Source organism: Ammospiza nelsoni, chromosome 2, assembly GCF_027579445.1.
Source record: "Ammospiza nelsoni isolate bAmmNel1 chromosome 2, bAmmNel1.pri, whole genome shotgun sequence".
Taxonomy (NCBI): domain Eukaryota; kingdom Metazoa; phylum Chordata; class Aves; order Passeriformes; family Passerellidae; genus Ammospiza; species Ammospiza nelsoni.
In genome coordinates, this window is record NC_080634.1 from 88,130,260 (window position 1) to 88,143,128 (window position 12,869).

Sequence of the window (12,869 nt, forward strand, 5' to 3'; positions counted from 1 at the left end):
AATTTAAGCAGAGCAAGAGCAAACCTTCCTCTTTATCTGATAATAAGAAAGAAAATCCATAAATATGAGAAAAGGCATTCTTTTACATACTGCTTGTGGTAGAAGGGGAAATCTTTGAGGACAAAAAAATTATATGTTTAGGTTAAAAAGTTTGTGGGCAACATCAAGTTGCAACAAGGCCTCAACAGTCACTGCTGTGCACATTCTTGGCCTGTAGGAAGTTCAGAAAATTTAAATTAGATTAAGCTCAAACATACTAATCTAAATTATGATGCACTTGCAGCAGCTCTTGCTCAGCCTAGCAGCCTGAGTTACATGCCTGGGCAGTTGCCATGGATCCTCCTATGGCTGATAATTTAAGCTGTCAGAGCATGCTAAATTATGGTGACCTGACTGTCAGAGCCACAAGGAAAGTAAGGATTTTAAACCGTTTATTTGGGGACAGAAAATAAAGGGAAAAGATAAAATTGTTCTAAATTCAGGTAGTCTGAACTAAACTGTAGTGGTAGCCAAAAAGACCAAGTGCAGCCCAGGCATTTCTCAGAAGTGGAAAATGGGTTCTATTCAGTAAAATGGAGATGAAGCACAGAGGTGACATCCAGAGTGGAGGAAAAGAGTATGTGCTGTTTTAGAGATGCTACAAGGTAGCTGTTGTGGGATGATGTGGAAGTAGGGAAAATTTTATTGTATTGTATGAAGTGGGTACAGAATCCACCTTTTAACTACTGATATGTTTTAACTGATGATACAAAGTATCGTAGCTCAGTGAATATATTTTAAATATTCCCCAGGAAGTGTTAGTGAATGGAATGCTCTAATGTTGCTGTTTGCCACAGTGTACCTATTCTCTTTCATTTGTTTCTTCTCATTTTAATATCCATTTTAATATCAGAAAAGATGCAGTAGAAATACATTTTGGAAAGCTCAGAGTCTCTTCAAAGAAAATGTGAAATCCTTTAAGGATTGAGTTGAATGAGAAATACTGGTTTTTACAACTGGTAGCCCCTAGTTTTATTATCAGGAAGCAGGCTTAATATAAGCAAAACAACATTTTTTTCCCCACTGTGTACCTCAAAAGGGTGGGTGTTTTTGCCCAGGACTTGTAACTCTTCATGAAAGAAAGATCCATCAAAAGCTAATGGACTTTATGGGCATTTTGGTGTGAGCCACACACAAACCTCAGGAAATCTCTAAGCTGCAAATGTGCTGGTAGCTGGGAAGTTATTCCCGGGGAGATACTGCTCCACACTGTTGTCTTTTGTCAGAAAGTGCCAATCTGCTCAAGAATTCCACACTGTTGTTACTGGGAGTCTTTGCAATTGGTTCAGAAGTGATTTTAGTAATTTTCACAATTACTTCCTAATTGGTCTGAAATAGCTCTGGAGGAGGCTCTTCAGTCTTATGTCCTAAGCCTTAAAACAGTTTGCTCTGGCTCTGATGGGAATCTGAGATGGGTACCATGGGCTTCTGTAGCAGTACTGACAGCATCAAATCTAAGTGAAAGCTGCACTGGATCACTTTGCATCAGGGCTGGCTGCTGTTTTGGGTGTACAGTATTGAACTTAGGAAGAGTCTCACTGAAAAATACCAGAAAGATCTTTCAAAGATAATAATATTCATTTGTGAAAGTATATCTGTTCAGTGACAAAATGTTTCTGAACATGCTTAACATACAGGTAATTAATTATGCGTACCAACATATTTACCCTCAAATTTAATATGTTTTGAACTTCAAAGGTTTGAATATTTACAGACTTGTAACTACTATTTATGTCACTAGACCTGTGTCTTGACAGAAAAGTCAGTGAAACTTTTTTGAGTATCTATGGAATCACTGCTAACTTCCTGGTAAAAGCATTTTCAAAAATATTGATGAAAATGAGGTTGAGACAGTTTTATTCATATTTTTCTTATTGATGTTGAATATTTTTCAAACAAATACTTTGATCAGCCTTTGCAATTTCTTGCAAACACACTAAATACTGGCTTTCTGCTGATCAGTTGAGCTGATAAAGTCATTACCAAGCTATTTTCCTCCTATCAATACTTAATAATTTAGCTTTTAGAATTCAATACGTATATATTCTCACTTCTTGAACTTCAGTAAGGCAAATATGAACACTGGTAAGTGATTTTTTTATTACTGTTAACAACATAGGACTTTTTTCCTTCTACTAAGTATTTGAAGCAATACTTTTTAAATACCTTGAAGGCATTATCTTGTTTAAAGTTGCTTGTTGAGAGAATCTTAGTTCCCTAAAACACATATATTTAAGGAAAAATTTTATTTACAAACTTCTTTTCAATTTCTTTGCATATATGAAAGTTGCCTCAGAAATTTATTTTTTCTTTTTTTATTGGAAATTATTTAATGAAACCTCTTTCTTTGTAGTGTATACTTATTGTATACTTACTTGTATGTATGTTAGTCTGAAAAGTCACCTGGGGACAGGGGTGGAATGTTAGAATTTGTAACACTTTAGTCCCCACTTTTTTTAAGGAAGTCTGGTATTTGGGACTTGGTAGCTCAGTTTGCAGTTCCTGAAGGTAGTTAGCATGCTTTTTTCTGTCTAGCAGATTTAATAGGTTAGCTGCACTGCTGAGTCACCTTGTGTGAGTGTGGTAGTAATGAAAGGAAATACCTCCTTAAATCCTCTCTTCTGCCTTTTCATTCCCCAAGAACTATTCCTTTTGTCCTTTTCTTCAGAGTTTACTCTTCCCCCACCCCCATGGCCCAGGTTAAATGTGGCATTCTTCTCAGGTAGCAGTAATTTAAAGGGTGTGAGTTATGACACACAACTTCTGCAAGTGAAAACGTGGTGGATTCCTTCAGCAGAATCAGGCTTGTACTTGGCTTGCAAATTAGAAACTCTGACAAATTGCACATGGAATGCAGACAGCTAGTGGGCAGCAACCCTCTCCTGCTTGAAAATGTCTCTGCTGAGTGATTTGATGACCAAAACTCTTCTGTGACACTTGAACCCAGTAGGCAGATTCTCTCCCGTATTAGCAGCAAAGTACTTCAGGAGATTTGACGTTTCAGACCACGTTGAAGTTTGTGTGTTCAGATGAAAGTGTCAGCCCTGGTATGCACTGGTTGGGTGCAGAGCATGTGACTGTTGATGTGTGCAGACGCCAAATGCATGAACTGTAAAAAAAACCAGCTGGAGCAAAGGCTGCTTTGTCACTGTAACTATTACTTCCCACGCTGCTTTTTGGAAAAATGTGTTGACCAACTTATGTCATAATGTGTCACTGGTACTTTCAAGCTTAAATTAGCTGTGTTCTGTCATTTTTCTGTCTAGTGTGGCAAGCATTCCTGTCTCTGCCTTAAAGAGAACCTTTATGTTATGATAGATCTTAAGGTGGTTTGTGATCATTTTTAACTGAATAGAAATTAGTTCCATTGCTGTCAATTTTAAGCAGATTGCCAAACACTGCACACAGGTGTTACATTAAGATTTTAAATTTCATATTTCTGTCATTCCTGTCACATTCCTGTCTTTCAGGAAAGCAGTGTTATCCTGTAAACAAAGTAAAATCACCCAGTGTCTTAAGTTGTGGAACATTGTTGTGTTTCAGCAAACAAAAATACCGATACTCTTTATAACGTCATCTCTCAGCTTTCAGCTTTTCGGGTCATACATTCTTCTGCTGCTTTTGACATTTTTAGGAATTTTAGGCAGTCCCTGCTTTTTAGGAAGTCCCTGGAAAATGTAGTGATTATTTCAATGACGTAGCAAATCAAACCATCATGACAGAAAACAACTTCTAAAACTTCAGTAATTCACACAGATGATTGTGTTTCCCTCACAGCATCTATGTTGACAAGGTTGAGATAGTTATGATTATTAAAACCAAACAAAGGCAGGCCCCAAAACATCTAAGAACCAGAGAGCAAAAACTGAAGTTCATAATTCCCTCCTATAGAAACACGGCTGCAGTTCTGCTTAAATTCAGTGCCTCCTTACAGTTGTGTTTGCTGCTGTTGCCCACTGCATTCAGTTTTTATTGTGGAGCATCAGTGTTGACACAGATACTCAAAGGAGCAGCTAAACCCACAACTTTGAATTGAGCAGCTTAGCAGCATTTTCCTGCTTATAGAACCTACTTCAAGGAGCATCAGGCTTTGCTCAAAATACTGGATTTTTGATAATCCTTTATCTGAGTCCCTTGCAGACATCCAGTGCACTGTTTTAATCTGCCTAGCTAGCATTGCTCAACTAAGACTGTTTCCTTCCTCTTTTTATAGGCTGTTTTTGTCAGCCAAGAAATAATTTTGAAATTTCTTTAACTGCTGTATATGTATAATTATGAACACCTTCCTTAGTGTAATTTCCATGACACGATAGAGCCTTCACACTATGACATAGTTTTGCTGTCCCAGAAGAAATGCAGAGACAGCATATGCTTTCTCAGAACTCATGAAAATTCATAAATCATGCAATATATTAAATTACTGGTGGTAAGGACTACAAAGCCAACAAAATCTTGGCTGGGGAGGAAAAAACCACAGCTTTATTGCTGTTGGTTGTAAGTGGAAGGGATCCAAATAAAAGAATTTCTGTCTGTCCAGCTTGAACATTTAACCTGTATTTACAGTTTTAAAATAAATGCTGGTTCTCTGTTTTTCAAAAGTTGCAAGTTTTACTTGGAACGTGGATTGAGCTCCATTGTTGCCTTAGGAAAAGAAATTTTTGTACAAATGGCTCAGGTGGTACATAACTAAGTTTTTCTAAAAATGTTGTGGTTTACTGATTGAAATATAGATTAATCTCACTTGCTGTCATTATTGGGGTCTTCATAGCTTGCCTTTGTGGTTTTTTAACTGAGATGTATATGCTATGAAGTTACACTCCCTCTTTCCAAATTTAGTTGTCAATACCAGGTAGTGGAATTTTTTCTCCACATACTCCTTTTGCATGGGGTGCTTCAAAGTCTTCAAGCCCATTATGATAACCCCTCTAAATCTGTAGCATCCTGCCCTACTGCGCTGCTTGGATCACGTCTGGCTGACTTGGTAGCTAGCAGGAGAAAATGTGTCTTGCTGGTGGTGTGATTTTGTGAGTCCATAGTGTCATTGCTGCTGCCTTTACCTTCTCTGTTCTGTTCCTTTTTTACTTTACACTTCTGTAGTAAAATTCTGGGCTGTAAAGAGAGTTGGCATGTGTGGATAAGGTAGGGGAGTGAAATAAAAAGTAAGGTTTATCATGTTAAGGACACCTACTGATAAGTCCAATTTGCAGTAGCCCCTATCAGAGGCAAATCTCACAAGTAATATGGTCTTGGTAGAAGAGTATACAGGTCCATCTGTGCCTTAATTTACTGCTGTTGAGTTTTCTTTGCCACATAGGCATGTTTATTGTGCTGCATATGTGTAACCAGTGTGGTTATGCTTTTAAGTAGCATATTTCTTACCAGATGCAAAATATCCTTGCTTAACTTCTGATTTACTGAAAGGATACATTTCTGGTGTAAGCAAGTGAAGGACCTGGCAATGTGCACTTACAGCCCAGAAATCCAACCACACCCTGGGCTGCATCAAAAGCAGCGTGGCCAGCAGGTCAAGGGAGGTGACTGTTCCCTTCTGCTCTGCCCTTGTGAGACTCCCCCATGGAGTGCTACATCCAGCTCTGGGTCCTCAGCATAAGAAGGATGTGGACCTGTTGGGCTGAGTCCAGAGGAGGGATGCAAAAATGATCAGAGGGCTGGAGCATCTCTCCTATAAAGACAGGCTGGGAGAGTTGGGGTTGCTCAGCCAAAGAGAAGGCTCCTGGGAGACCCTGTAGAAACTTCCAGCGCCTAAAGGGGCTGATGAGAACTGGAGAGGAAGTTTTACAAAGGCATGTAGTGATGGGACAATGGCAAATAACCTCATATGATAGAGGAGAGGTTTAGATTAGATATTCAGAAGAAATTCCTTGCTGCAAAGGTGGAGAGGCACTGCAGCAGGTTGCCCAGGAAGGTTGGCAATGTCCCATCCCTGGAACTATTTATGGCCATGCTAGATGGGGCTTTGAGCAAGCTGGTTTACTGGAATGTGTCCCAGCCCATGGCAGAAGGGTTGGAACTAAAGATCTTTCCAGGTCCCTTCCAGCCCAAACTATTTTGTGATTCTGTGGCCTCTAATGGCCTTTAAATAGACTTGAAACCCTTGTAAAATGTCAGACTTTCAATTTGGTCTGAACTGAACAATTTCACAGCAGCAGGGCAGTAGATCTGTTTAAAGGCACTGAAGAAATAAGAGCAAGAGAGTTTTGAGACTTCATTAGGATCAAGAAGAGGGAGTTGATTTGACTGTAATACTAGTGTCTTTTTTGTTCCTAGTTTTTTTCCCCAGCTCTTTGTTTGAGAGATACAAGTACTCATCAAAGGCTTGTTTTCTGTCTCCCCCTCTGAAAACATATCTGTGTAATCCCGTCACAAAGCCATTTATTGTCAAACATGTAGATCATATTGCAGAATCTTCATTGTCAGATGAATTTAATTATCCCAGTAATACATCTTTTCTTCTTTTTTCTGTGAATTGTGTGCAGCACAATGATAGCTTGTTTTAAGTAACTGCCTAAAAGAATAGAAATAGAGAATGCTAACAGCCAGTGAGCTTTAATGGGCTGACAGATCAGTTCTGTGGTAAGTTTCTTGCTGTTTATCCCTAGATTGTAAAACATGTTTAGAGTGGTTTAGGGTTACTATTGATTTCTCTTATTTTACTGTTGGGATTTGTGCTTGCTTTCTTCTTAAATTTGGCGGGTACATTTGGTTTCATTATTTGTTACTATACTATTCTAGTAAACAGATTTACTAATTAATTTTTTCTGTCTCTTCACTCAATAGCTAGAGATGATTGCCATGGAAAATCCTGCGGACTTGAAGAAGCAATTGTATGTTGAATTTGAAGGAGAGCAAGGGGTAGATGAAGGAGGTGTTTCCAAAGAATTTTTTCAACTGGTTGTGGAAGAAATCTTCAATCCAGATATTGGTATGTGTTCTAATAATTTTCTGGCTTAATAGATTTTTCTCACAAAAGGTTGGCCTGGATGATCTTCCAGACTGGATTGTTCTATGTTTATGCTTTTTATATCCACTGCTGTTTCTCTCTGAAGCTCTCCAGGTTCATTGATGGTCAGCAGAGTATTTGCCAGACATTGAGGCTCACTGTGTTGCCAGCAGTCATCCTTCTAAAGGAGGAATGATGGAAGGAGTAACTGTATATAGTTAATGGGAACCATCATTACTTGTTTGGATACAAATCAGTAGTACAGGGTTTCTTTGCTGGGCTCCTTTGTTTGTTCTCTCACATTTCTCCTCCCTTTGCTTTGTAATTAGCTTCTAGAATTAGTAATCAAACCAAAAAGGAAGAGCTTCTGCAATAAAGCAAGAGTCGGACTGTGGGAGTTTTTGAGTTACTTCCTTCACTTCCTCCAGCTTAATAAATCTGATAGTCTCAGTTCTGCAGATCCAAAGTGTCACAGCAGTGTCAAATTTGATTGTAGTTAAAGAACCAACAGTAATTTTATATATTAGAGCCAAAATTTTACATTTGTGTTTCGGCAGTCATACTTCCATCATATTCTTGCTCCCTGCACCAATCATTTATGCAAGGACATGCCTCTTCTAGTGTGCAACTTGTCTGCTACTCTGAAAAGATGAAAATGTTATATTCATGTTAGAACAGCAATGAGATCTGCCAGGTTCCTATACTAATTCTGCATTTTATGTGAAATATGATGTTACATTGTATTTCCTGTAATGGGTTCCATTAAAGAAGCCTAACCGCTCATGGCTGTTAATTTGGTTTCTCTGTACTATTTTAAAAGATAAAGATGCTGTTCTTGGCTTTGTAGCTTAGAAGATTGATGAAAATACACAGAAATCTATTTTGACTGGATTAGAAAGGAGGTATCAGTATCAAGTACCCAGAATCAGTAGCAAAAATCTGAACCTTGGCACTTGCTCTTTGCCATATGCAAACCAGTTCTTATAACAAGTGGTACAGAATCATAGACAAGTCTTACTCCCTCTGAAAAATGCTATAAACTTAAAGAGATTTGTAATCTGAATTAGCTTACTTTGAAGTGTGGTAAAATAAAGAACTTTTAGTACTTTGATTGATGAAATTTTATTTTCAACACAAAATAAATACATTTTCAACTTGAGTTTATCTAAACAGAAGTTGTGTGGGTGTATTGAATTACTCTTTATTTAGTAGTGCTAAAATGTGCTTAAGCTAAGATCCAAGCAGTGTGTATACACTCCTTGCATTTAAAGGTAGGTAATATATTAGAAATGTATGCATGTGCTAAGTTTCACTTCTGTATTAAAAATGTAAAAAAGTATGCACATATTTTGTATTTATAGTAATTCGGCGGGGGGGGGGAGCTTTTTAGTGGCTTTTGGCAGAAATGTGTGCAGTATAGCAGTTCATGTATGCACCAGATATACCATGAGTGACTTTTGTTGATTATAAATGCTTTCTTTACCTGAGAAAACAGTGGGGATCCTTTAAGTGGAATTTAAAATGTCTGTCTTCAATAGGTATATTTGGAGAGATGTATATTGTTATTATAGTTTCTTTGACTTTTTGAGTATTTTAATAATAAACTACCTTAAAATTTTACTCAAAGGAGGCAATAACTCAGAAGAATCTTGGTAAAGGAATAAGTGATAACTTCCTGTAACTTCAAGGGCAATTGTTTTCGCCCTTCTTGCAGATTCCGGTTTCTTCTGGTGTTTCATTATGATTTTAATGTACTGTAGTCTTAATTTTGGTAAGGGAGTAAAATACTGTATTGCACCTGAAAGGGTTTCCAGATCTGAGTAAATTGTTGATGCTTCCTTATTAGACATTTGCTGGAGTTGTTGGTTTTGACAGTTTAACTTTTCCATCATATTCAAAAGGTTCAAGTCATTGCTTTATGTACCAGTAATCCAGAAGTTACTTCAGTTGGTTCAGAAAATGGCATACAGGATTCTATATAATGTTTGGCCTATATATGCCTGAGTTGCTAATCCATTTCTGGTTTCCAGTTGCCTTATCTGATGGGTCAGTCTGCTATTTGTGTGCTCCCCTAATGGCTGACCCAGGCCATGTCACTTACTGAGATACACAATCCATTCTGGGGAATACCCAGAGACTGAATGAGCTTGCAGTTTATTGCCTTACATGGAATGAGGAAAGAGGCTTTATCTCTTGGCTGAAGATAATATTTTCAGTCTTCAGAATAATTTTGTGTTCATGTGGCTTTGTAATCATTTTTTACATCTGCATAGGTTGTAAACAAGAGTATCTTTTAAGAGCTGACAAGATAAATCCTTGTGGCAAATGTAGTTGATATTCTTCACATGGATCCGACATGGTGTGTTAAGAGTAAGGAGCCTGGGGCAGTTTTTCTTAGGCTCTGCCGGAAAATTGTGACAGCTGTACAAGCAACAGGTTATTGGGACTGTGCCTGTCCAGGGTGGTCTCTCTCTCACCTTAAGTCTATGGGGTTTGCATTTACTTTGTTTCAGTATTTGGTCAGGTAAGCTAGGGATTTTATTGTGGATGTTATTTATATATAAATAATATTTATATAAATAATTTCTAGCCTGTGCATCCAGTTTCATAAACAAGAGCTATCTTGTGTCCTACTACAGCCAAAGATTTTGTGGATGTTATTCATATATAAATAATATTTATATAAATAATTTATAGTCTGTGCACTCCAGTTTCATAAACAAGAGCTATCGTGTGTCTTGCTACAGCCAAAAGGGTAAGACACTCTGCCTGTCTCTTGTCTTCACATTTTCTCCCTGCAACTTCTGGCGTGTGCCAGTTCAACTGTTTGTTGAAGTCAGCTCATGAGCTAGGCAGGAAATTGGTTTCCTGAAATAGTGAATGAGAGAAGCAAAACCACTCTCTTTAGACAGTCACAAGCTGTTAAAATTGCAGACCCTTCTGTGATGCCGAGGTCCATTTTCCTCTCAAGTTAAGATGTGTTTAATAGCTGCAGTAACAATGGTCCTTGAAACAAGCAAACAAATCTCTTGGGCATCTAACTCTAAAATCGTGGGTGATGGTCAATCCCTGCTCCATCATCATAGCTTCCAATGAAGTAGTAGGGCTGCATCTAGTCCTGTTCCTTTGCTGGAACTGGCCTTTGAGGAAAGGCTGTCACTTCTCAGTAATTAGAGTCCTTCAGGATTGTTTCATCCACATGTCTTTAACTGTGTTCTTTTCTTGTACTGCTGTATTTATCAAAGTCAGAATCACTGTTATCAGTGTGCTGCTGGTTCCTCAGTAGAGGAGGGGATGAAAGCTTGTGTACCTGCAGCTCCAGTGAGTGTTGCAGATACTGTATCACAGGTCTCTTGTGGGCTTTTAGTGGTCATGTAACAGTATTTTGAGCAGCTCCCATTACCCTAAGTAATTTCTCTTTGCCATTCAATTCAGTATAATGTTAAGTTAAATATTGCTTAAAGGCTAGTGCAAATGGGTTTATAATGGTATGTTTTATGTGCCATTTTTATTGAATTGTAACCATAATTGTTTTTAATTTATTTTTTTTTAACAGGGATGTTCACATATGATGAGTCTACAAAACTGTTTTGGTTTAATCCGTCCTCTTTTGAAACTGAGGGTCAGTTTACCCTGATTGGCATAGTACTGGGACTGGCTATTTACAACAACTGTATACTGGATGTACATTTCCCCATGGTTGTCTACAGGAAGCTAATGGGCAAAAAAGGAACTTTCCGTGATCTGGCAGACTCTCATCCTGTAAGTTCCTTATGTTCTTCGAGTTAAATAGTGCATTTTCCATGCAATCATTTAATCTGTATTTCAGTTAAACACAGGATCACTGTCAGAAGTGAAAGTGAAATAACCAGTGACTTGCATTCCCAGTCTGTATTTGTTATTTGTTAAAATAAATTCATAAGCAAGACAACTTCTTGCTACATTTGGTTTGGAGGAGGCAGAATTGTAACATCAATGAATAGGGCTCAGTATCAATAAAGTTTGGGGTTTTTTGCTACATAAACTCCCAAATGTTACTAAGAATTATTAAGCATAAACAAGCATGTCTCTTCCCAAAGAGACTAGTAAGATTAGGCTGTTTATAGCTATTTGTAGAAGTAAATTTCTACCCAAAAAAAAGTGCAAGTAAGAATAAATATGCAGAGATGTGATGTTCTTACTGGTTTTTGTCTAAAGCAAGAGACAGATGAGGCAGTTTATGAATATCCCTACAGTTAATGAATATCCAGTGATCAGTGTCCGTTTTTACACAGCCGTTCCCAGCCAGTGGCTGTACACAAGCACTGAGCTGTGCATGTGCTTTTTTAGATAGAGCACACATGTGTGTGCAGGATGTCTTGGCCCTGCTCCACCTGCAATCAGAGATCACCAGTGGCTTCTCCTCATGGTGCTGGTAGGAGTTGTTAAAAAGCTTCATTTAGTTTCAAACCATGGGATGCTTCCCTTTTATAAGCAGTTATACAAAATCTTCATCTTTTCAAAAAAGATTAGTAAAATGATAGTGTCTAAAAAGAACTCGGCTTTCATGTTTGAAAATGAGGTGTGTTTAATCAATATGTTATCTTGTCTGCTTTGGATAGCTACATACAACAGCATGCCAGATTTGACCAGTTTCTCTGTATAATGTTGAGAAATAGTGCCCTGAGTTTCCTCTAACTTTTATTAAATACTCAAAACTTTTTGTGACCAAAAAAAGTGAATCTATTTCTATGGAACAGCGCAGTCAGTGCTTTTCCTAATTTTTCTCCCCTGTTCTTATGTTTCTCCTCTAATACCTATGGTGATTTACTTTAAAATAATCCTTTTTTAACTCTTTGTATTCTCATATGACTTAAACTTCAGAGCTTCTCAAGCCTAAAATAAAATTCACAATAGTGAATTTCTCCCAGTGTTTTTACTAATGCTGTAAAGCATGGAGAATAGGATGTTCACCAGCCATCGTCACCAATGGTTCCAAGTCCAGTGAATTTTCAGTGCAAGATCCTTTTTAAAGGTTCTGTGGAAGAATCAAAAACACACAGACAGTGAGAGGTTGAGGCTTACATGTAAACTTTCATATTTCAGTTTGAACATTTGGTGGAAATTTCTTTTTCTACTTCACTATAAAAATACAGTTGCGCACAGTTGTCATTTCCACCTTTGCTTTGTATTCTTTAGCCCCTCTGCTTCTATTGCAGCCAAATAATTGTTCCTTTGCTGCATAGGCTTTGGTTTCCAAGAGTCTTGGGCTTTTCCTAAGGCATAGCAGTGAGGAAACCTGGTTGCTCCTTTACATAGAGCAAACTCTTACAGTCATTTCAGATTCCACTTGGTAAATTCTGATCAAACCTGTGATTTTTTGGTTCATAAATGTCCTTATGTTAAAACTGCCCCATCTGTGTTGCTTCAGGATTACTTCCTAGTTGGTTTCAGTTTTAAATAAGAAGTAGAAGATAAAAGCCTGCTGTCTGAATTTTATCTGATATAAAATACTGGGGTTTCTTTGATTTTTAACTCATAAATGTTCCCCTTACTCGTGTAACATATTCTAGATGCCTAAAGTAAAGACAGATTCAAAAGACTTGAGATGTTATTAAAGGCTCTTAAGCTGCAGGTTTGACCGTTGCATTTTGGAAGATTGGTAGGTACTAAAAGGCTCTTTTAAGGGAGTTATCACTGATTACCATGTTTCTTTTTTATCTTTTTTTACCTTAACATCTTCTGTTGTTTCTCTTTACAGATACTGAGCTTAATAAGTAATTGTTTGGAGACATTTTTAGGTGACTTGTGTCGTAGAATATAACAACCCTTTTTTGAGAAGGGTGGTTTCATGTCTTTGTGTGTTACTCAGTGGAATTTATCAAAACTT

At 37.7% G+C, this 12,869-nt stretch overlaps 1 protein-coding gene across 6 annotated transcripts in view; it reads left to right on the forward strand.

The window, feature by feature from the left end:
- UBE3A (ubiquitin protein ligase E3A) overlaps positions 1-12,869 on the forward strand; it is a 53,231-nt gene that overhangs the window by 36,962 nt on the left and 3,400 nt on the right. For all 6 annotated transcript variants that reach the window (XM_059492864.1, XM_059492833.1, XM_059492872.1 and 3 more), the window contains 2 exons: positions 6,838-6,982; positions 10,557-10,762. In XM_059492864.1, the coding sequence (XP_059348847.1) occupies positions 6,838-6,982; positions 10,557-10,762 (351 nt within the window). The remainder of the gene's footprint in view (positions 1-6,837; positions 6,983-10,556; positions 10,763-12,869) is intronic.